The following is a 26,061-nucleotide window of genomic DNA, read 5'->3' on the forward strand; positions in this document are numbered from 1 at the left end:
TTAAGCACCAGACACTGTCCTAAAAGTTCCATGTTTGTTATCCCATTTAATTTTGGCAAGCTTATACTCTAGTCTTGTGTTCAGTGCTATTTCGTATTTTTCCATGTATTAGATATATTTTAAAAGCAAAGACAACATAATAAAATAAATTTATAGTAACATTAATAAAAGAGCATATAAAAAGGAAATATATAGACCATGTTTATCATGTTAATAAATAGTGTATATACTGCTTGTTGGTATTTTCTGATTTCATTTTACCAAATTTCACACACCTAAGCATCTCAATTTTTCTGATATTTAAAATACCTTTCTATTCCTAGGATACTGGTATCAGTGTCAGAAAAAGGGTAATAAAGATTCTAAGAGACATCTGTATTGAGCAACCAACATTTCCAAAAATTACAGAAATGTGTGTAAAAATGATTCGCAGAGTGAATGATGAAGAGGGTATTAAGGTGAGATAAAAATGTTGGCTACTTTAAATTTCATTTTTTAATTAATATTTTAAATAATTTAAATGTTTATTTTATATAAATTTTGTTAGTTTACATATATATACTTTACAAGTGAATCATCATTTTAGATTATAAATTCAAGAAAAAGACATACTTAGATATTTTTATTTCTAGATCTTGCATTAATTAATAAAATCTGATCTTAACCAATTTAGCAATTATAATATTTAATATCATTGTAGAGATTGCATTGTATATAGATAGTTTATTATCAAGTTAAATTTATTTTGATTTTCAAATGGTATGTGCTTGGTTTTCTAAATTAGTAAATACTTTGTTGAAAGTTTAATCCTGAGTTCATTAGTGAATTTACGTATATATGATTGTCCCTATATTTCTTCTGGGGGTTTTTTCTTTTGTTTTTTAACAACTTCTCCCCCAAAAGTAGAAAAAATGTGTTTTTAGTTTGATTAAAAGCATTTGAATGTGTACTCTCCAGTTCTATACTAGGCATCGTATTACCCATTTAAAATCATTGCCAAGTTGAAAAATATTATTATTTTTGTAAGTTAATTGCTGATTTAAAAAAAAAAACTGAGGATGTCATACCAGTAGTTTCTGGTAATTTGTGTTTTGTTTAGTTATTTATAGGTTTTTTTTTTTTTTAATAGTTCTGTTTTGGGCTTTAATGAGAATTGGGGGTTAAGAATTTTGCCACATTCGTTGTAGTTACTTAGTTTGAAATTTTTCTTTCTTCTAGAAATTAGTAAATGAAACATTCCAAAAACTCTGGTTTACTCCAACTCCACACAATGACAAAGAAGCAATGACAAGGAAAATTTTAAATATCACTGATGTGGTAAGAAGGACTGGAACAAGGGTGGTCCCTTTGGATGCAAACCTCATTGAGGTCTGCCTTGTCTTACAAAGGGAGAGACAATGACAAGATATTTGGTTATTCTCTACTGCATCCCTTCCTTTATATTTCTGGATGTACTCAAGGGATGCAAGTAAGACGAGAGTGTTGTTTTCACCTAGCCCCACTTGTTGGCATCCACTGAGTTAAGCGCTGATATTAAAATTCTCCAGATTCTTCCAGTGATTGAAAATTGAAAGGGAAAGGAGAAGTGGGTAAAAAGATAACAATAACCCATGGATGGCAACCTGAAATGAGATAGTAATTTCTACCTTTTTCAGAAAACATGAATTAAGATTAGTTTCATTATGTTTAATTATACACATAAGCCTCAATTTTTCTTGACCCAGAATACTGTTCATGTTTTGAACATAAGAAATTTTATATTATGGATTACATGATCAACTCTGTTTCACTAATGTCTTTAAATCTTCTATCTAGAAGGAAAATAAGAAGCAAACATTTCCATTTTTATTGTTTTTTAGACCTTACAGATTTTTCTGATAGTATGTGATTCAATAATACTGTTCAGAATGTATACCATTTTTAAAATTTCAATACATTAATTTCTTGAATGTCTTCTAAGATATTTTTAGAATAAAGTTCTTTAACATGGTAAATAATTGGCTCACTGAAAAAATAGTTTACTCTAAAAATAATTTTTTTAATTTTGAACTTTGGATATTTATATACTTGAGGCTACAGCATAGCAAAAGTATATTTTAAAGTAAATTTCTAACTTTGATAGTTTCACCATTTCTCCCCTTAGGTTGCAGCATGCAGAGATACTGGCTATGACTGGTTTGAGCAACTTCTTCAAAATGTGAGTTTTTGTAGACTTTATGATTTAAAAGAAGTTTTTCAGTTATTTTTTAAGTATATACTTTGTGGTAGGGAAAATTTATTTCAATATATTAAGCTGAATGTTTTGTTTAATGAATTGTTCAATTGCTTGCTACAAGTAAGTTTTCTAAATCACTAATATTGATATTCTGTCTTCCCATCCTTCTAGATAATTTTTTTATCCCTTTAATCTAGATGATAGACATGAGATCTATAAATAGGTGTATAGATTACATTAAATATATATTTACATTATTTGACATGTTATAAAATATGTAGAATTTCCTTTAGTAGTGCAGGATTAAACCACAATTAGTGTTCTTTAAAAATTTTGTAAATTTTTTTTTATTTAAGAATTTTCAAATAGATAGAAGTACCCATCACCCAGCTTCAAAAATTGTTAGCACTTTCCTAATATCTTATTTATCTCTATCCCTCCCCCATCTTTTTTTTTTTAATTTTTTTTTTTTGGCTGTAATACCTTTAAAGAAAATCCCATACTTTGTATCATTTCACCCATAAATACTTTAGTATTGATCTCTAACAGAAATGACTTTTTAAAAAATAACCAGAATATCTTTATCATCTATATCAAAATAAATATTAATAAAATTATTTCCTAATATTTAATACCTTGTCGATGTTCACATTTCCCTGATTGTCTCAAAAATGTATTTTTATAGTTGGTTTACAGTTGCTTTGGTTGACATGGCTGTTAAGTCTTAGTCTATAATAGTCAACCCTTCACTCCTTTTTTCATGCCACTTACATGTTTTCCTGTAGAGTGTCCCACATTCTGGATTTCATAGACCTCTTCTTTCTGGTGTCATTTAAGTTGTTCCTCTGTCCACCGTTTTTTTCTGTAAACTCTTAAGTTAGATCTAGAGGTTTACTAATACTGAAGTTCAGTTTTAGGAGTATAGACAGAAATACTTCACAGGCAATGCTAAATATTATTGCCTCACATCAAGAGGCACATAATGTTTGGTTGTTACATTTTCAGTGATTTTGATTGACTGGTACATCTGTTATACAGTCTTTCAGGACTGGTTTTAAATGATCATTACCTAGGTTCATTATTTTCAGTAGAAGTTGCAAAATACTGATTTTTTTCTAGTTATTTTATTAATTAGCAAGGATTCTTCTTTAAAGAGGAATTTTGTCCTAATATTTGGCTACTGTACAATATAGTTTGTACAGGAAGGGCAGGGGAAATACTTTATTCTTTTCCATCACTTAATCAAGTTTCAGAATAATGAGTTTTCCTGTCAATATCAATGTGAACTAAAAGATTTTTGTATCTCTGTATTTTAATTTATTGCAATCATAATTCTTTTTGAAGCTCAAATTGTCCCGTCTTTGCCCAGTGGTAGTTCCTTCAAATGGATCTTGTATCTTTTTGGTATAAACTCATTATTCTTTTGTAGCCTGATTACTTTCTGCCTCTAAAAGATGCCCCAGACTCAACTTATACATTTTCTGTCCCAATCCTGAAATCAACCATTTTTCCAAAGAGCCATGAATCCCTTTGGTGGGAATAATCTGGGTGCTGTGGATGTTCATTGCTAACAGGTTATCATAGCTTTGGGCCTTTTCAGAGGATAGAGCTAAAAGATATATATTTCTTAGAAAGAAAAACATAAATCAAGAATTTATATTGATTTTTTTTTTTTTTTTTTTTTTTTTGCGGTATGTGGGCCTCTCACTGTTGTGGCCTCTCCCGTTGCGGAGCACAGGCTCCGGACGCGCAGGCTCAGCGGCCATGGCTCATGGGCCCAGCCGCTCCACGGCATGTGGGATCTTCCCGGACCAGGGCACGAACCCATGTCCCCTGCATCGGCAGGCGGACTCTCGACCACTGCGCCACCAGGGAAGCCCTGTATTGATATTTTTAATTCAAATTTAAGATTATGAGATTCTGCTTCTTTGATTTTATTATTTCCTTTAGGCTAAAAATCTTATTTCCAAGGAAATGGACATAATTTCCTATTTGCTTTGCCCTACTATATTGACAGTAAGATTACTGGATACAGTTTAAGATTTTTTTTGCATTTCTTTTTATGTGTAGCTCACTAAACATATACCATTAAAAATCTATCATGAAGTAATTTTTTCTGTTCGATTATGTCAACAATTTACTATCTGTTAAGTCTGTTTGTTTACTTTTTTATTTTTAATAATACTTTTAGTAATAAAACTGTATTTAGCAATATTTTTAACAATCAATCAAAATTATTTTATTGAGGCATAATTTACATGCAAAAATATTCACCAATTTTAGGTGTACATTTTGATTAACTTTAGGAATTATTTACAGTGATGTAAAGAATATCACTCTTAAAAGCTTCCTTGTGTCTCTTTGTAGTTGATCCTCTCCCCTTGGTCCTTGGAAAACATTGATTCACTTTTTGTCACTACAGTTGTCCCTCTTGTAGAATTTCATATCAGTAGAATCATACAACATGTAGTCTTTTGTGTTTGACTTCTTTTAACTAGCAGAATGTTGCTGGTGTATTAATGTTTTACTCCTTTTTATTGCTGAGTAGTGTCAATAGTTTGGATGTATCATAATTTCTTTATTCACAAATTTATGGACTTTTGGGTTGTTTTCAGTTTGGACTATTAGGAATAATCCTGCTATGAATATTGGTGTGCAAGTTTTTGTGGGGATAGGTGATTTCATTTCTCTTGGGTAAATTCCTGTGATCGTAGTTGTTGGGTCATGTGGTGAGTGAGAAACTGCCAAGCTGTTTTTCCAAAATGGCTGAACCATTTTGCATTTCCACCAGCAATGTTCCAGTTGCTCCACATCCTCACCAGTACTTGGTATTGTCATTCTTTTTAACTTTAGCCCTCTGGTAGTATGTAGTAATATGTTGCTTTAAAAAAAATTTTAAGATGCCTTTTTTAAGCATCCTCATGGTGTTTGCCTCTGTTATCTAGTCTGTAATATCTTGGACTCTCTTCATCAGTCATCTTCCATTTTATAATTTTACATGATATATTTGACATCCTTTCCCTCCTAAGTCAAATAATTAGCTCATTATATTATAGAGCCTTATGACTGTCTTAGTTATATTTATGTCAGCCATTCCAAAGGGGGCATAATTCCTAGAAAACTCTACAACAACGTTTCATGTGATAATTGTAATAAAAGTTAAAGTAAGAATTAAGTATAGCTATCAGAAATATCATTAGTTAGTATTAATAAAAAGATATTAGCAAGTTGAAAGTAGAAAAGAGAACACTAGATTTATAATCTCTTAGTAGTTTTATATTCTTTATATCTTTACTCTCTAGTCCTCGTTTAGTTCATTGCTTTCTGTTGCACCGTATTCATTGCTTTCCTCCTTTAGTTTCTGCCAACAATTTAGTTTACCAAAATGACATTGTGACTTTCTGATATAGTCATTGGACTAGCAGAGTTTAGTTTAATGAAATAAAGAAAACTAAAAAATATTTATATAAATACATCTGATGGAGATATAACCACTCTTAGCAGTTGTAACAGCACTGTGCATAAATTTTAAGAGAAGCTGGGAAGGATACATAGAAGGGACTACTGGAATTGTTTGAAATTCTTGAATCAAAAATAATTAGCACTCTTACTGTTTCCACATGGATTCATGTACACACATTCCATTCTGTCCAATTTCAGATATTTCTCATTATTATTTTTATGTTGGGTTGGCTTTGTATAGATCAGTGATTCCCAATTCATGGAATATGATTTCCTAGGGAAACTTGAAGTACTACATGAAATAGCTTCATATTTACACAGGCATCAAACTCTGTCCACTAACTACATATACACATTTTGTAAATGTATGGAAATTCAATTCCCTTATAACTTAATGAATTCATAGCTTTTTTGTGATTTTTTTTTCAGTAGTGTGTGAAAGAAAAAGTTCTATCATGAAAGTCCTTACATTTTTTTTATTTCTAAAAAGTGGTTCAATTAATTTAAACCACTGTCATAGCCTATGGTGGGTACACAAAATTTATTTTACAGAGCCACTCATTGTCATTGTTTATGATCTAAGACTGCAGCCTTTTTTTAGTTTACAAGAAAATGCAGGTAATGAAAAAACTTGAATAAACTATATTTCATCTGTTCCTGGCCTTTGTAGTCCAAAACAAGATCTCCTTCTCGAAGTTTACAATCAAATACTCTTATTGCCATCAATCAGTGAATGAATAGAGAAACCGGTATATCCATACAATTTGATAGTGCTCCACATCATAAAGGAACAGACTGCTGATACATACAGCAACATAGACGGTTAATGAAAACACTGCCGAATGAAGGAAGCCTTACACAGAGGAGTACATACTCTGATTCCATTTATATGAAGTTGGAGGAGAAGCAAAACTAATCTGTATTGGAAAAAATCAGAGGAGTGATTGCAGGGGGCCAGGGATTGACTCAGAAGGGACATGTATTAGTCATGTTTCTCCAGAGAAACAGAACCAACAAGATACTGAGAAAGGGAGACAGAGAGATTTATTATAAGGAATTGGCTTATGTGATTATGGAGGTTCTTAAATCCCACAGTCTGCTGTCTGTAAACTGGAGACCCAGAAAAGCCCCTAGTATGTAGTTTAGTCTGTGTCCTAAGGCCCGAACCACGGAAGCTGATAGCGTAAATCCCAGTCCAAATGTGGGAGGAGACCAATGTCCCAGCTCAAGTACTCAGAAAATGGTTGGATTCTCCCTTCCTCTACCTTCTGTTCTATTCAGCCCCACCCACATTGGAGAGGGCAGTCTCCTTTGCTGAGTTCACGAATTCAAATGCTAATCTCATTTAGAACCACCTTTACTCACCAACACGTCCAGTAATAATGTGTAACCAGATAACTGGGCATCCCTTGGCCCAGTCAAGTTAAAACTTAGAATTAACCATCACAGTTCTACCCTTTGTTAACTTGGTACCCATATACATCTACTTAAACCATACTAAATCCCCAAATAAAGACAATAACAAGGTCATGATTCTACCTAACATGATACAACTATCATGCATGTAACCAAAAATGCACCACCCTTCCCCAGAAGAAGTCCTTGAGTGATGTTTACTCTTCTTGATATCCCATAATTTAAGTACTGTGATGTCAGATTAACAACATTTAAATACTATGATATGAAGTCAGTACACTTTATGTTATGTGATAAAGGAATAGGCGGGGGCGGGGGGGGAAGAAAGATATTTTCTCACTTTCCCTCTCCCCCACCTCTGTACACACAACACACACATGCACACACACACAAATGTATTCATGACAAAATAAGTAGGAAATACTCACGGCAATTGAAGTCCTTATTTCTATAACTGGTAATGTGATCACAGCTGGTATAATACTAAGAGATGGCCTAAGGGATCTCTTGTATTCCAGACATACTCTTCCGTACCTCCATTATAGAGAAGTACTCCAGTTTCTTCTTGGTAGGCAGGATCAGTCACTCCATCCAGAACCCTAACTCCCTTCTTTGTTGTTGATTCAGAAGCATGAGGAGCACACAGTAGTTGGGTGACAGTACTAACTTTCAGTTCAGTGGGATTATGGTTGTGTCTCCTGGTAGAAACATTCCCTCTCTAGAACCTCTCTCTAAGCCAGCAGAGCATAAAGTAGATGGAACAGAAGCAAAAATTTTGCTAATGGGTCACTAGGTACGTAATAGTGAGTGATGCCCCTCAAATTTCCACCTCTTGATTCCTGGACTAATCCTGGCTATGGACTAAACCGCACCATGTATCGGTGCTGATTCAGAGCATAAGAGCCTGCTGGAGAATCTTGCCTGAGCCATTGCAGGATATTGCCACCTATCTGGTGCTGTAACTGAATCTTTAAAGGGACATTCCACATTCTATCAAGTCAGCTGTTTCAGAATAGTCGGGAACATGAGCATGGGCTCGTTGCTGCACTTCTTTTGCTGTGAAGTGAGTTTCTTAATCAAAAGCAATGCTGTTGGGAGTACCATTATGATAGATAAGGTATTCTGTAAGTCCGCAGGAGATAGTTTTGGTAGAAGCATTGCCTGCAGGAAAGGCAAATCTGTATCCAGAGTGTCTATTCCAGTAAGAACAAAATGCTGCCTCTTCCATGATGGAGGCAGTCCAGTGTAATCAACCTGCCACCAGGTAGCTGGCTGATCACCACAGGGAATCATTCCATATGAGGGACTCAGTGTTGGTCTGTACTGCTGGCAGGTTGGGCACTCAGTGGTAGCCATAGCCAGTGTGGCCTTGGTGAGTAGAAGTCCAAGTTGCTGAGCCTATACCTGGCCTCTATCTGTGCCACCATGGATAGTTTGTTCATGAGCCCATTGGGTGATGACAGGAGTGGCTGGGGAAAGAGGCTGATATCCTCAGAGAAGGTATCTGCAGAACAGGTCATCCTATCCACTTGATTTTTAAAATCCTCTTCTGCTAAGGTCACCGTTTGGTGAACATTCATGTGGGATATAAATATTTTCATGGATTTTGCCCATTCAGAGATGTCTCCACATGCCTCTTCCCCAGATTTCCTTATCAACAACTTTTCAATCATGTTCCTTCCAAGTCCCTGACCATCCAGCCAAACCATTGGCCATGACCCATGAATCAGTATATAATCACACATCTGGTCATTTCTCCTTCCAAGCAAAGTGAACAACCAGATGCACAGCTTCAAGTTCTGCCCAGTGGGAAAATTTCTCTTCACCACTGTCCTTCAGGGATGTCCCAGAAAGGAGTTGTATTGCTACAACTGTCCACTTTTGGGTGGTACCTGCATATTGTGCAGACCCATCTATAAACTGGCCCATTACATTGATGACATTATGTTGACTGTATAAACCAGGCCCAAGTCTTCTCTTCCTCTGTCATCTGACCCTAGGGTCTTGCCCATGGTCAGCTGAGGCCATAGGTGCAAGCTGGGAGAGAGAAGGTAGTGTAGCAGAAGTGGGAACCACGGGCATTTAGGCCATTTTTTCAAGTGCCCTTCAGCCTGCTCTGACCTAATCATGTATATACCACTTATATTTGATAATAGAGTATTGCTTTTCACACCCAACTTTATGGCTTGGTGAGTCAGAAAACACCCAGTTCATGACAGATCAGAATGCATGATAATTTGGTGGCCCATGGCTAGGTATTCAGTATCTACTGAGGCCCAGTAGCACGCCAAGAGCTATTTCTATGGAGGATGGCAAGGCTTTGCTCTGAAATCCTAAGGGCCTGTACTGCAGTTCACCTATGGGGGCTTGCCAAAGACTCCAAACAGCATCCCTGTCTTCCATTAACACTTCAAGCACCACTGGATCTGCTAGATCATATGGCCCAAGTGGCAAAGCAACTTGCACAGCAGCCTGGACCTATTCCAGAGCCTTTTTTTTTGTTCTGGGCCCCACTCAACACTGGCAGCTTCTTAGATCACTCAGTAAATGGGCCAGAATAATATACCCAAATGAGGAATTTGTTGCCTCCAAAATTCAAAGAAACCCACTAGGTTTTGAGTCTCCTTTTTGGTTATAGGAGGGAGGAACCAGATGCAACATCTTATTCTTTACTTTACAGTGAATTTCTCAACATACCCCACACCACTAAGCCCCCAGGAATTTCTTTGAAGTAAAAGACCTCTAAATTTTTGTTGGATTTATTTCCCACACTTTGACACGTGCATCTTACCAGTAAGTCTAGTGTAGTTGCTACTTTTTGCTTACTACATACAGTCAACATAATGTCATCAATGTAATGGGCCAGTGTGATATCTTGTTGAAGGGAAAGATAATCAAGAACATGCAAACTAAATTATAATGTATGGCTGGAGAGTTAATATACCTCTGAGACAGGGCAGTGTAGTGTATTGCCAGCCTTGCCAGCTAAAAGCAAACTGCTTCTGGTGGGCCTTTGACAGGGATGAGAAAAAGGCATCTGCCAGATCAGTAGCTGCACACCAGATCCCAGAGGATGTGTTAATTTGCTCAAGCACTGATACGTCATCTGGTGCAGCAGCTACAATGGAGTCCCGACCTGGTTAAGCTTATGCTGATTCACTGTCATTCTCCAGGATCCATCTGTCTTCTCAGGCCAAATAGGCAAGTTGAATAAGGATGTGGTCGGAATCACAACCCCTGCATCCTTCAAGTCTTTGGTGGTAGCACTAATCTCAGCAGTCCCTCCAGTGATACAGTATTGTTTTTGATTTACTATTTTCCTAGGTAGAAGCAGTCCTAGTGGCTTCCAGTTGGCCTTTCCCACCACAATAGCCCTCACTCCATTGATCAAAGAACCAACGTGGGAATTCTGTCAGCCTGTGAATAAATCTATTCTAATTTTGCATTCTGGAACTGGTGAAATAACCAGAGGATGGGTTTAGGGACCCACTGGACTCACTGTGAAACAGACCTGAGCTATACCTTCATTGATCATCTGACCTCCATAAGCTCCTATTCTGATTGGTGGGCCACAGTGATGTTTTGGGTCTCCTAGAATTCGTGTCAGTTCAGAGCCAGTGTCTGGTAATCCCTAAAAGGTCTAATAATTTTTTTCCCCCAATGCACAGTTAACCTGGTAAAAGACTATAGGTTCCTTTGGGGAAGGTTGGAGACAGGATTAACAGTATAAATTTTCAGTAGTGCATGGAACTCCTTCCTCAAGAGGATTCTTCAAAGAATGCTGTGGATTGAATATTTGTTGAATCTTCAACATAATGTTGAAGCTTAATCCCCGGTGTGATGGTATTAGGAGATGGGGCTTTTGGAAGATAATTATGTCATGAGAGTGGGGCCCTCATGAATCAGATTAGTGTCCTTCTAAGAAGAGACATGAGAGAAATTACCTGTCTGCTCTCTGCTGTGTTAGGATACAACAAGAAGACAGCCATCTTCAGGCTAGGAAGAGGATCTTCACCAGAAACCAACCATACGTTGATCTTGCACTTCCCAACCTTCAGAACTATGACAAATAAATTCTGTTGTTTAATCCATATAGTCTATGGTATTTGTTAAAGCAGCCCATACTAAGAAATTGGTATCAACAAGTGAGGTGCTGCTGAAATAAATACCTAAAAATGTGGAAGTGACTTTGGAATTGGGTAGTTGGTAGACACCAGAAGATTTTTGAGGTGCATACTAGAGAAAAACTGATATTGCTGTGAAGACATTTAAAGGCAATTCTGATGAGGGCTCAGAAAGAAAAGAGAAGAACTATAGGGAAAGCTTCCTTCTCTTTAAAGCATATATATAATCATGTACAGAATGTTGGTAGAAATATGGATGGTTAAAAGCCATTCTGATGAGATCTCATATGCAAATGAGGAACATGTTGACATTCTCAGTCAACAGAGAAAAGTGAGTCTTTGTTATAACGTGACAAAGAACTTGGCTAAATTGTGTTTCTGTTCTAGTGTTTTGTGAAAGGTAGACCTTCAAGTGATGAAATTGAATGTTTAGCTGAGGAGATTTCTAAGCAAAGTGTTGAAGGTGCAGCTTGATTTCTCCTGCCTGAGTTTACAATCAAATACTGTCTGTCTCCATCAACCAGTGAATGGGTTAAAAAAAACCTGATGTATCCATACAACTTACTAGTGCACCATATCATAAAGGAACAAACTATTGATACATACAGCAACATAGGTAAATAATAAAAACATGCAGAATGAAAGAAGCCTTACACAGAAGAGTACATATTATGATTCCACTTATATGAAGCTCTAGGAGAGGCTAAACTAATCTATATTGGAAAAAAATCAGAAGAGTGGTTGCAGGGGGCCAGGGATTGACTGGAGAGGAACATGAGGGGACTTTCAGGGGTGATGGTAATAATCTATATCAGTGGTTCTAAAAGTTATCAAGATTACCTGTGACTTGATAGAAGTGAAGTTCTAAGGCTTTACCCCAGACTTAATCCGTAACTCTGAAGTAGGGGCCCACCTAAACAAAGTCTCCAGATGATTCTGATATAAATTAAAGATGGAGAAAGACTGTCCTTTATCTTGATAGGGAGTTTGACTTATATAGGTGAATACACTTAACAAAACCGGGCGAGTACACACTGAAGATTTGTACATATTTCATGTAAATTTTATCTCAAAAGGAAAAAAGAGGGCTTCCCTGGTGGCGCAGTGGTTGAGAGTCCGCCTGCCGATGCAGGGGACACGGGTTCGTACCCCGGTCCGGGAAGATCTCACATGCCGCAGAGCGACTAGGCCTGTGAGCCATGGCCGCTGAGCCTGTGCGTCTGGAGCCTGTGCTCCGCAACGGGAGAGGCCACAACAGTGAGAGGCCCGCGTACCGCAAAAATAAAAGGAAAAAAGGGGAAATACACTGATGTCTGCAGCTTACTTTGAAATGCATCAAAAAGATGGATAGAGATGTGCATATGTTTACATATACATATGCACACATATATCTATGCATGCATATCATGGGGCTGGTTTAACATCACACGTGTGTATGATTTAACATTAAACAAAAAATAATCATGTCAGGATACAGGAGAAATCATTGATAAAATTTAATACCCTTGAATGATAACTCATAGTAAACTAGGAATAAAATCTGACAGAGAATAAACTATAAAACCTAAAATGAAAATCGTGCAAAATGGAAAGATATTAAAACATCTCATCAAAATCAAGAACAAAAAGTATTCATCAACCTGTCAAAGTGATTAAAAAATGTATATGGAAAAGTAAAGAGCTGAAAATAATTGTCACTTCTGAAAATGCAGGGACACTGATGTGCCTTAACACACATATCAGGACTTATTTTTAGAGATACAGTAATTAAGGTAGCATGGATTTTTCAGTAAATGAGACTGGGCCAAGTGGCTATCCATAAAGTTTTCTTTTTTTTTAATTCTTCATCTCAGCAGTCAATTCCATATAGATTAAAGGAAATCTTTAAAACTTACAGAAGAAAGTATATGTGTGAATATATTTTTGACCTTTCTTAGGGAAGAATTTCTTAAGTCACAAAAGCCATTAACCTGGAAAGATTGATAAATTTCACTGCCTTAAAATGAGGAACATTTATGAATCAAGAAAACACAAGTCACAAACTGGGAAAGATACCTGATACACATATCTAACAAAGGATCATTGTTAAAAGTATGTAAAGAACTCCTGTCCTGCAAACCAGTATAAGGCAGGAGTCCTGGCAGGAAAACAGGAGAAAGTCACGAATAGGCAGTTCATAGAGGAGATAGCACACATGGCCTATAAGGTATTCAGCCTCATAAGTAATATAGGAAATACAAATCAAGACCACATTTTACACCCATTTGATTGGCAAAAGTTGAAGTTCGGTGATAACAAATGACGGAGAAAAGATGGATTAAATAGCATCTCTTAAACACTGGTGCTGAGAAAATATTACAACAAAAGTTTTTAAATTTAGTATTATTTCATAAAGTTGAACTTTCATATATCCTATGACCCAGTAGTTCCACGCCAAGGTATATACCCAAGAGAATCTTGCATATGTGCACCAGGAGACAAGAATGTTCATTATGCCACTAAAATTTTAATTAACCTATCTTCAGAAGAATGGATAAATGAATTGCAGTATGGACATAAAACGGCCTGTCGTATAGCAGTGAAAATGAATAAAGTTGTTTCATGCAACAACCTAGATTACAGTTAGTGACATGTTAAGTGAAAAAGGCACATCCCAGAAGACTACATCCAGTATGATACCTTTCAGAAAGTTGAAAATCCAGCAAAACTATAAACAGTATTTAGCTTAGACAATTTTTTTAAGCAAAGAAATGGTAAAATTCCTGATAAGTGGTACCTTGAAAGTTAAAGAGGAAGATGGGATAAAGGAAGGAGCACATTGGGAAATATAAGTTATTGGAAATATTCTTGAGTTAGGTTCATAGTGCATCAGTATATTTATAAGTAAATAAATTAAAAGGGCACATAACCAGTATTGGCAATGCCATGAACTAAAATTTATGACTAATACTTTTATGTAAACTTGATGTCTTGGAGAGCAGAAAGAAAAAACAGGCAAGGAGGTTGTTTTCTACTCCTGCCTGAAAAAGACCAGACTAGCATATAATTTTAATAGCTGCTTAAGGTTGAGTTATAGAGCAGGACAAGGAGAATTTGCTGTTCAGAGTTGTAACTGGGTAAATTGAAGTTCTCTTGCTTACATTTATTTCTTTAAATTGGAGGGAGCAGGGGAAACGTGTGTGATATGTTATTCTGATTGCTATCAGTTTTAATCATCCACGCATATTGTAGTGAAAGTTTAAACTTGTGCTGTCCCATACTAGCCACACGTGTTTTTTCATTTAAATTAACTTGAATTTTTATTTACTTTTAATTCCTCAGTTATACTATCCACATTTCAAGTGTTTTGTAGCTGCATGTGGCTTGTAGCAGCAATAATGGGCAGCACAGATATAGAACATATCCATCATTGTAGAAAGTTACATTGGACAGCACTGGAACTCTTTTCAGAAATTAAACATTTCAGTTTCTTTAACAGCCCCAGAATTGTACTAGCTATTCTTTATTAACAAAACAGATATACCTTAGATGACTTTACCATTGACCTCTGATTATTATGAAAGATTGGATTGGTTTTATTTTTGGGCTATAGTTAAACTGATCTCTTTTCCTCATATCATTATTCGTAACACTTTTCTAACATTGTTTATTAATAACTTGGTAAAAGATAACACAGGGAAGAAATCCAGCCTTGTGTTTTATAATTGCGAATTATAAGGTGCAATTCAGATGTAGTTACAATTATTTTAAAAATGTACTTAACCCATAATATACTTTTTTGAGACATCAAAGAACTTGAAATACTAAGGAATGGAATTCTCATTCTTTAAAATCATTCAACTAACATTGAGTGGTACTCTTAAGGGAAGGTCACCGTTCTCATTTCTCTCATATTCTACCTTAGGTCCTACACATAGCAATTTAAGTAACTTCATACTAAAATTGTTTGAAAGTATCTATAAATTACTGGTTTATAAGATATTTTAAAATATTTGTTACATATTTTTGATTATTAATTTGCATTTTCAGTATTAAATTGTTAATAACCAATTGAAAAGCTTATTACTTATGGACACGTTTAATGCGTTTATATTATTATTGTCTAATGAATAATTATACTGGGATTTTTTTTTTTTATATATATACATATATAGTTGTTGAAGTCCGAAGAGGATTCCTCATATAAACCTGTGAAGAAAGCTTGTACTCAACTTGTTGATAACCTAGTTGAGCACATTCTTAAATATGAGGAATCTCTAGCTGGTAAGACATTTTATATATTGGTCGTTAAGTTGATTTTATAAGATATTTTAAAATACTTTGGGCACATTTCTCATTTTTGCCTCTAGCTCTGCTTAGCCTAATAATTAACTACTTCACTTTTAAATGAAATCTGTTTTTTGTTTGGTGTTGAATCCTAGGTTATATTGTTATGGTTGAGTAATATTATCTAGAGCAGTACAATAAAAGCATAGGACTTGTCTCTTCCACATACCTTTCAATAGCACATAATTTTAGATGTCATAATGGACAGGAATTAAAGTAAGTCCAGGGGCTAATATGTATTTAGCTAAATGCACTCATCCAAAAACTGTTCAATATCTTTTAAATTATATAAAATTTTCTATCAAAATGAAATTGTTTTAATTATTATAAAAATGTTTTTAAAAGATTTGTAGTATATACCTAATATCATTTATAATTATTATATAACATGTGCTTAATCTTGACCTAGAAAGCTCTTAATATTTTTTAATTGAGAACGTCCTTAAATATTTAATATTTTATATTATCACACTGTCAGTCACAAAATTGAAGTTAATGAAAATATAAATAATTATATAAAACTTATAAAAGTCATAATGGATATCTATTGCTTAAAAACACACAAGACTAACATTATTTCCCATCCCCTAATGTACGTTAATGAGGAACAATAGTCAGCCTCAGTCAGTTTTCAGAATTGGGTGCCAGTTGCCTCTATACAGAGGTATCATTTATGGTAAAGTTGTTGATATTCTTTATATTTTTATTGCAGTTTTTTTTCTTTAATTTTTTTTTCATTTTCCATGTTTACCTCTTTTTCTTTGTATATTTTGTTGTTTCCCCTACTTTTCCCTATCCTAGATTTTAAGGGTGATACTGTTGTCACTTAATGTTAAAAAGTTTCTAATCTCCTCTAAAAACTCCTGAGAACCAAGAAACATTTTATCTCCTAACTAGCAACATTTTCCTTTCACCTGAACAGCATTTTGTTTACTTTTCTAATATAGCACTGGTCCACCTTCTTATCATTCCTGTCTTCTAACATTCTTCTACCACAGCAGCATCTCTTTTTCTCCCCAGTACCCTTAAACACAGTATCACCTCAGCTAAATTGTCTTTGTCCTCCTTTGCTAATTTTCTTTCGCATACTCATTTCCATCCAGTTTTAGATATAATCAATACCATGTTTATTCTGAAAATTCCATCTCTAAACTTCCCAACTTTCATTCTACTTTTTAACTTCAGTCCTACCCCCCTCAGTGTAAAACTTGCCTTCCCTAGTGCAGCTTCCTTGTCCTTTATCCTTTATATATGTAATATAACAAAGAAAAAATGAAATGCAGGAAGTCTAGCATCATAAGAAATGCTAATCTGTTGTATTCAGGCATGCACTGAATCTATTCAGGGGATAGTATTGAGTAATTTAAATAATATTCTGTATAATTTCCATTGCCTTGTCATATTTTAGTGTCTTATTTCTCTGTTTGTTTTTCCAGACTCTGACAATAAAGGTGTGAATTCTGGACGATTGGTAGCTTGCATAACCACTTTGTTCTTATTCAGCAAAATAAGACCCCAGCTCATGGTTAAACATGCCATGACTATGCAACCATATCTTACCACTAAATGTAGTGTAAGTATTAGAGCTGTCCTATTTTTCTCTTATATAAACCATGTAGTAAATATTTTAAATTTAAAATTCACATTGTGTCATCCACATTTTCACTGACAGATGACAGTCATTTTCACTGACAGATCAACTGGGTTATGTACTCAAATGTATGTTCTAATATTTGTGGCAAGTTATCTACAAACATCTTTTTTCTGATGTATTATAAATAAAGTTCAAGTCCCATTTCTTTGTGAACTCCTCAAGCTAAATCCTCAGTAATGCTTAATAAACGTAATTATCGTTAGGACTTAAAAGGTGAATAAGACAGAGTTCCTGTCACTTGAGAAATTTACTGTCTTTCGGATTCTGATTTTGCTTTTCATTTGTCATTTTTGATATATTTTATTTATTTTTATAACGTATCAGTATATTGAATATGGAAGACCTAGGATCATCAGAGATGCTAGGCTGTTATTTTAAGTTAATATTACACATACTATATTTTCCTAAAATCAAATGTGAAGATTAAATATTACTTGAGTAAGATAATCTAGCAACTTAACATGACAGCTTGGTGAGTTAAGTGGCTTATTATAACACTAAATTTTAAAATACTCTAAAAACCTATAAATATAAATAGTTTTTTACTTACTATGTTCCCAGTGTTCCTAAGGAGCTAATATGAACTGTTTACTAAATTTGTTTTGTTGCCACAGCCAGGTTTTTTTGGCGATCTAAATTAACAAATTCTAGGTGAAAATCTTCAGGATGTCCTGAGAAATTTTAAAGACAGAGGAAAGTACCAGAAGATAAATGCATTAAAAACAATATATAAAACAATATATAGGGCTTCCCTGGTGGTGCAGTGGTTAAGAATCCACCTGCCAGTGCAGGGGACATGGGTTCGAGCCCTGGTCCGGGAAGATCCCACATGCCGCGGAGCAACTAAGCCCGTGTGCCACAACTACTGACCCTGCGTGCCTAGAGCCCGTGCTTCGCAACAAGAGAAGCCACCGCAATGAGAAGCCCACACATCGCAACGAAGAGTAGCCCCTGCTAGCCACAACTAAAGAAAGCTCGTGCGCAGCAGCGAAGACCCAATGCAGTCAAAAATAAAGTAAATAAATTTATTTAAAAAAACAAAAACAATATATAGTACTTCTGAAAACAACATTTAATTCTATCTTTAGGACTTAGATCTTGGTGTTAGATCCAGAAATAAATTGATTAATATGTAATCTGTGGCTAATAATAATAGATAATATTTATTGAGCGCAGTGCCAAACACTGTGAAGAATTTTACATACATTATCTCATTTACATTGTGAAGTCGGTACTGTTATTATCTCAGTTTTACAGTTAAGGAACGAAAGCTTAGAGAATATAACTAACCTGCCTAATGTCACACAGCTAACAAGTCCCAAAACTAGAATTCAACACCATGGCTTGCCTCTAGAATCTGAACTATAATGGAACCTTTATAAATTGTCCTCTTTTCAGTCAATATTTTTTTAAAGCAAGGTTACTTTGAAAACGTTTTGTATAATTTGTTATGCATATATACATATTTTTATATATACACCAATATAGAGTTTTATATAAATAAGGCCATCTCATAAATACAATAGACACATTTTTAAATTGTTTTTGTTTTTTATATCCTACCCCCATCTTTATTCCTCCTCTTCTCAAGATAAGCAATCTGGAATATCCTTGCCACTTTATCCATGTTTCTATAATTGTAGGCACACACAGACATGTAAACAAATGGTTGACCAGATTTTTTAAAAATCAGGTCATGTTATATACATATGTGTTAGGCATTTTTACTAATCTGAAAACAACTGATATATGCTTAATTCATCCTTTTGAATGGCTACATATTATTCATCTTATGGACGTCCTGTGATTTATTTAACCATTTCCCATCTTGGCAGGTACTTATTTACATTGTTTCCTATTGATAGCCACTACAAACGATTCCTTAATAATCATTCCTATTCATATACTTCTAAATACTGGTGCTTTTTTTCTTTTGGGATAGATTCTGAAGAATTAACTTCCCAGATTGAAGGAATTTTTTTTTTTTTGGTTTTGGTTTTGGTTTTGAATAGATCTTTCCAGATTGCTGGTGGACATGTTTCATAGCCTCTTTGGAAACCAGTAAATGACAATCTGTGTCATTTTTGTACTCTTTGCCAGTCTAACAGGTGTAAAAGAGTATAGTTCATTGTTGCTTCAGTTTCCTTTCCCTGATTTCTAAGAAGGTTGAGCATCTTTTTTATGATACTAACCAATTGGACTTGATTTTCTGTGATTTGACTGTTGTTATCATTTGCCCATTTTACCTTTGAATTGTGGACCTTTTTTTGAAAACTCTTTAAATGTTTGAGATACTGAACTATCTTATGTATATTCATTTCAAATATTTCTTATGTTCTACAGCTCTTTTCCTTCATGATTTACGTCTTCATTTAAATTTTCCTTCTAGAATTTAAGATACTTCGTTTACTTGATTTTTCAAGCCAGTTATGTTTCAAAAATTTTTTACTACATATTTTTAAGTAAAATTTCGGCAGTGATTCTCAAATGAATTTATCTTACTTGACAAAAACTAATTTATCCCTACACCCACTTTAACTCATCCCCTGTTACTTAAAGGAGGTGGGAGTGGGAGATGGCAGGGAACAATAGGATATCTATGTTACTTAGAAAGAAAACATTCATCTTAGCCTATTTTTTTATTTAATCCTCTGTGTATCCTGAAAGGAAGGATGAATGTAAGGTCAGAAAGTTTTTAACCAGTGAGGTAATAATAAGCTCAAAGAGTTCAAAATGAGTGTCAAAAACCTGTTGCTAAGAATAAGGAATGAGGGACTTCCCTGGTGGTCCAGTGGTAAAGAATCTGCTTTACAATGCAGGGGATGCAGGTTCAATCCCTGGTCAGGGAACTAATATCCCACGTTGCCACAGGGCAACTAAGCCCATGTGTCACAACTACTGAGCCTGCGTGCTGCAAACTATAGAGCCCACACGCCACAACTACAGAGCCCACGCACCCTGGAATCTGCACACCACAACTAGAGAAGAGAAAACCCGCACACTACAACTAGAGAGAAGCCTGTGCACCACAATGAAAGATCCCGCCTGCCTCAACGAAGACCCCGCATGTCACAACTAAGACCTGACACAGCCAAAAATAAATAAATAAAACAAATAATAAATCTTTAAAAAAGAAAAAAGAATAAGGAATGATAACTTGGCTAGATAAAAAAAAATACGTTAAAACCTTAGTCAAGAAAGAAAGAGAAAGGAAGGAAGGGAGAGAAGAGGAAAGGAAAGGAAAGAAAGAACTAGTAACTTTATTTGCCTATGGGCAGGGACACCCCTGGGTGACTGGAGGACAGGAGTAGGAAAGAGACTTTTTACTGTAAATCCTTTAATATCTTTTTTTTTTAATCACTAGCTTTTACTTTATTTATTTTTAAGATGTTTTATTTGGCCGTGCCGCCCGGCATGTGGGATCTTAGTTCCCCAACTAGGGATCAAACCCGCGCCCCCTGCAGTGAAGTGCAGAGTCTTAACCACTGGACCGCTAGGGAAGTCCCCTTTGTTTCTTGGTTTTTTCGTTTCTTAATGTTCTACCTATTTTTTAAACCGCTTAGTTTTTAATCAGCTTTAAAACTTTTAAAATTAAAAAATAATTTTAATAGAATATTTTAAATTTTAAAATAAAGGAGACTTATACCTAGTTCTGGGATTCCACATTTTCATCTATCATAAGAAGGGTTAACACAGGGCTTCTCAACCTCAGCACTGTTAACATTTAGGGCCGGATTATTCTTTGTTGTCAAGAGCTATTCTGAGCATTGTAGGATTTTTGGCAGTATCCTTGGCCTCTATCCACCAGATGCCAGTAGCACCCCCGTGCCCCTGTTGTGACAACCAAAAGTGTCTCCATATATTGCCAAATATCCATTGGGGGGCAAAGTCACCCTCAGTTGAGAACTACTGAGTTAACATACCCTAGTTTGAAAAATACTAATCTTGAAAACGATACCAGTCTTGGTAAAATACTCTGTTAGTTAAACCCCATTGTTCAGAATTGACTGTTAGTGCATTTTAGGAAGAAAAAGAGTAATTGTAGCATTGTGATTAAGTGACCCAAAGATCACATGGTAAGTTAGTGACAGAGCTAGAATCCAGGTTTCTGTCACTATCTGCTGCTCTTCCCTTCATTCTTTAAAGGAGTTCTTTTCTACTAATGTTTTTGTTTTGAAAAAAAGCTTTATATAAATATACATATATATATATATATAAATAATACCAAACCTCCCAACTACGTAAAGCTGTATATAGTTTGTTTTCAGATTTTGTTTTTCATAAAGCACTAATTTTATCCTTGTAGACACAAAATGATTTCATGGTTATCTGCAATGTTGCAAAAATCCTAGAGCTGGTTGTACCACTGATGGAGCATCCAAGTGAAACTTTCCTTGCCACTATTGAAGAAGACCTAATGAAGCTTATCATCAAATATGGCATGACTGTAAGCATTCACTTTACCATCTCTCTGTTGATCAGTGTATAATTCACAAATGATAACTTAATCATGTGTTTTTGCCTTTGTCTTTAACTTTTGTCTAAACAGTAACATTTTCTCTCTTTTAGGTAGTGCAACATTGTGTAAGCTGTCTTGGGGCAGTTGTAAATAAAGTGACACAAAATTTTAAATTTGTGTGGGCCTGTTTCAATAGATACTATGGTAAGTTCAGTGCCTGGGCTTTAAAATCATTCTGCTAGATCCTGCAGTGTATACAGTTCCTTTTTAACACATCTGATAAGAGGTAGTGTCAAGGGAATTATAAGAGGTGTGATGATTGTCCTCTCTGGTCCACTCTCAGAAGCAATATTTTCTGGTGTCTTTTATATTCCCTTAATAACCCAGTATGATTACTTCAGAAATTTATCTCCTCATAAGTAAATGTTGGTAAGTTTTTTGCCTACCGTGTAAAATAAAATTTAAATATCATTTTTTTCTTACATTAATTCTTTTAGGCTCAATGGAATGCCCTTATATTTCTAGATGTTTAATACTTAGAACCGTTAGTAAAATTTAATTTTAATTTATTAGCAGTAATTATTTGAACATAACAATTTAAGGATAGAGGGTTTGTTATAAATAAATATTACTTATTTTATTAGGTGCCATTTCAAAATTAAAAAGTCAGCACCAAGAGGACCCAAATAACACTTCACTGCTAACAAACAAACCGGCACTTCTTAGATCCCTTTTCACTGTTGGAGCACTATGTCGGCATTTTGATTTTGATCTGGAAGATTTTAAAGGCAACAGTAAGGTAAAGATCCTAATATTAATTATTTAGTATGCTTTAAAAACAGAACTGTGTGACCCTGGGCATTGAAAATGACTATAATGACTCAGGATGAAGGCGGCATTAGGGTAGTCTGGTTTAGTTCTGAAACAGTGCTACTCAAAGCATGGTCCTCAGACTGGCTTCTGATCCATGAACTGTTTGTTACCGGTCCATAATAAGATAAGTTTACGCAAGTTATATCAGCTTTGTGTTAGTAGGCACACTGCTTATGTCAGCAGCAGTTCATTTTTTTAACATTCTCAATGAATGTCACTGTTCTAAAATTCATGGATTTATAAATGTATTGGTGAATTATTCCTTAGTAAAGTTCACATGTGGAAGTTCTCATTGTTTGCTTTTAGGTATTTTTTTCCTTTATAGTTGAAAACCGATCTAAATTAACTCTTCCTTATACACTTTAACATGGTTTTTTTCCCCCCTTAGGTTAACATAAAGGATAAGGTACTTGAACTATTGATGTATTTTACAAAGCATTCAGATGAAGAAGTACAAACAAAAGCTATCATTGGTCTAGGTAAGATAAGTCTAAATTTCTGCATATTCTTTAGTTGTTTGAGAGGTTGAGCAAATTTTAAAATGTTGTGAACTTAAATTGTTGAGTTTTTTAAGTATGTTTTTGTTTAAAGTAGGATCTGGTATCTCAAATATAAGTCTGGGGATTAAAACAACTGGGTTCCATTATTGGTTCATCCAGTGACTTCCTGGGTGACTTTGAGCAAGTTGTGTAACTTCTGTTTGTCAGTTTCCTCATTAGTAAAATAGAGATGACAATACATTCTTCTACCCCTAATTCATAGGGTTTCATAAAAACATTCATTAAAATACTTTAATAAAGAAAGGTGATATAGAAGAATTTGTGCTGTTGCATATTTTTTAAATTGTTCTTTTTCTTTGCAAAGTTTTGTCATTATATGTGTCTGCCTCTTCTAAGGTGAAAACAATGGGCAGTCTACCCAAACATTTATTTATATAGAAGCACAGGATAAACAACCCCACAGGAACAATTTGGATGTATACTTTTCCTGTATTATTGTTCAGGGATCATTGATGTAATAAATACATGTCTTTGCAGAAAATTAGGTCTTTGTGGCTTATCTGGAAAGATATTGGTATACAGGAGAAATATGAGAAGGGTAGAATTAAAGTACCTGAAATGAAGGCACTGTAAAAAAAATTAGAAGAGCACTCTCTCCAGGTTTTTGTGTTGTTGTTGTTGTTTGTTCTGTTTTTTACAAATACATGTAAAGCTACTCAGTAAGGTTAACAACTTATTTAGAAATTTTATTTTGGCAGCATTAGCAAGGTTTATAATTTAATATGCATGGACAGTTGCTAATATTTCTAAGTCACGCAAACTTCATTAAATGTTTACTGATTTCTTTAAATAAATTTAAATCTTAATATCTTATTACTTCTTCATCTCTTTCAGAAAATTACATATAGCAAATATAGTAAAAATTCAGATATCACTTACTAGAGAGTTATATTGATAGAGTATTATCTTTTAAGTCACATGTATACCTTTGAATATTCAATCTGGACATACATTCTATAAAGTGGCAAAAACTAATAGTGTTACATCTAATTCAGAGAACAAAGAGTGTAAATTTTAACTTGCAGCACTATCCAGAAAACAGTGCCTTTAGACTAGTTAATAAAAGACATCTTGCCTGGGCCATAGTTATCCTGTGTCACCTTGGGCTAGTTATCTGATCACTCTATGCTTTGAATTTAGTTTGTTATTTGGCATCCATAATACTTGCTTTCATCAAGGATCTTCATTTTATCTCACATAAATAAGCATTTTGTACAAATAAACATGGACAATATTATTTTGCTGCTTATTAGCTTGTGGTTGTAGAATTCAGCATTGTGGCTTCAATTATAATGACATGAGAAACAAATAGAAGATTTTAAGCTTTATTTTAGAATTATTCCATTTCATCAAATGAATATATTTCAATATATATATTTTTAATAGCTCCAAGGTAGTACCTTCTGCTAGGAATCTAAAAAATGTTTGCAGACATTACCTCTTAAATCCTGAAAATATCCCATTGAGGTAGGTGGGTGGTAAATATTATTGTCCCCGTTTTACAGATGGAGAATTGAGGCACAGAGATATTATGTGACTCACCTAAGGTCACACTACAAGTCAGTGGTGGAGCCAGGAATAGAACCCAAGACTCCTGACTCCTAATCCACTCCCCTAGCCACTAGGCCCTGCTCCCTCCTCAAGGTTTCCTCTTGTGTGAAATTCTCCTTTGAAATGCAATTTCTTGTTTTTAATTCATGGGGAAAGAAGTACCTGCTGTAATACTTCTCTAGGTAAGGCCACCAGCATATTCTTCCAGTCATTTTAAGTTTTAATTTTTGAAATAAGGAGCTGTTTATATAATTTTATCAACATTAAATGTTATATTTAATTTTAATATGAATATATCAAGAGAATTTTTGTTTTCTCTCTTCTTTAGGATTTGCCTTTATTCAACATCCAAGTCTAATGTTTGAGCAAGAGGTGAAAAATCTATACAATAATATTTTATCTGATAAAAACTCCTCAGTAAATTTAAAAATACAGGTGTTAAAAAACCTCCAGACCTACCTACAAGAAGAAGATACACGTATGCAGCAGGCAGATAGAGACTGTAAGTAAAAACATACTTTCAAAAATGCAGAGTGTAGCTGCAGTTAGCATACCCTATGACTCTTTTTTAATCCAGATATCTAATAGATAAGGAATTTTAGGTAAAGGAGTTCAGTTAAAGAAGAATCCTTCATAAACTCCCTGAAGTAGTTTATAAAATTTAATATATGTGCAGACGAAAACATTTTGATGGAGGGAGAGAGATAGTTCTCATCAGGTTCTCAAAGGAGTCTCTAACAGACCCTCCTCCCAAAAAAAAAAAAAAAAAAAAAATTGACCATTGGGCCAGCTATAACATTTTGTGCTTTTGGTTGTGGCCTAATTTAGAGTATTTAGTAAAGTTAATGTACATGTTCTTAGTATGTTTATTTCCTTTTGTAGGGAAGAAGGTTGCAAAACAGGAAGATTTGAAAGAAATGGGTGATGTTTCCTCAGGGATGAGTAGTTCCATCATGCAGCTTTACCTCAAACAGGTGCTCGAGGCGTTTTTTCACACCCAATCAAGTGTACGCCACTTTGCCCTAAATGTCATTGCATTGACTCTAAACCAAGGTCTTATTCATCCAGTTCAGGTAAGTATGTTTTATAGCAGCGGCACTTAGCAAAAGAGCCAGATTTGTTGCCATTTGAAGACATGGTGATTAGAAAATAAGTAGTTCTTTATTCCTCTTAGTTGTTGATTTTTTTTTGTCCCAAACTCTTAAGAATCCAAGTTTTAGTCCATCTTTTAGGTTGTCTTTACTGCAAAATACCCATATATTCATAACATCTCTATTAAACAAACTTGCAATTTATATTTGTAGAATACGTACTCCTAATTATTTCTTCTGAAATGATAGATACGTTTTAATTGACATTGACTCTTATCTCTAAGAACCAACCATATGTAATGTCAAATATGTAATGTAACTGGGGTTAAG

At 34.7% G+C, this 26,061-nt stretch overlaps 1 protein-coding gene across 3 annotated transcripts in view; it reads left to right on the top strand.

The window, feature by feature from the left end:
- The window catches only part of NIPBL (NIPBL cohesin loading factor), a 189,101-nt gene that overhangs the window by 143,485 nt on the left and 19,555 nt on the right, over window positions 1–26,061 (top strand). For all 3 annotated transcript variants that reach the window (XM_024754593.1, XM_024754592.1, XM_024754594.1), the window contains 11 exons: window positions 324–458; window positions 1,219–1,317; window positions 2,144–2,197; window positions 15,372–15,480; window positions 16,980–17,116; window positions 21,504–21,644; window positions 21,767–21,860; window positions 22,301–22,455; window positions 22,918–23,008; window positions 24,969–25,142; window positions 25,523–25,713. In XM_024754593.1, coding sequence (XP_024610361.1) covers window positions 324–458; window positions 1,219–1,317; window positions 2,144–2,197; window positions 15,372–15,480; window positions 16,980–17,116; window positions 21,504–21,644; window positions 21,767–21,860; window positions 22,301–22,455; window positions 22,918–23,008; window positions 24,969–25,142; window positions 25,523–25,713 — 1,380 coding nt within the window. The remainder of the gene's footprint in view (window positions 1–323; window positions 459–1,218; window positions 1,318–2,143; window positions 2,198–15,371; window positions 15,481–16,979; window positions 17,117–21,503; window positions 21,645–21,766; window positions 21,861–22,300; window positions 22,456–22,917; window positions 23,009–24,968; window positions 25,143–25,522; window positions 25,714–26,061) is intronic.

This window comes from Neophocaena asiaeorientalis, unplaced genomic scaffold (assembly GCF_003031525.2).
Source record: "Neophocaena asiaeorientalis asiaeorientalis breed wild unplaced genomic scaffold, Neophocaena_asiaeorientalis_V1.1 scaffold229, whole genome shotgun sequence".
Taxonomy (NCBI): Eukaryota; Metazoa; Chordata; class Mammalia; order Artiodactyla; family Phocoenidae; genus Neophocaena; species Neophocaena asiaeorientalis.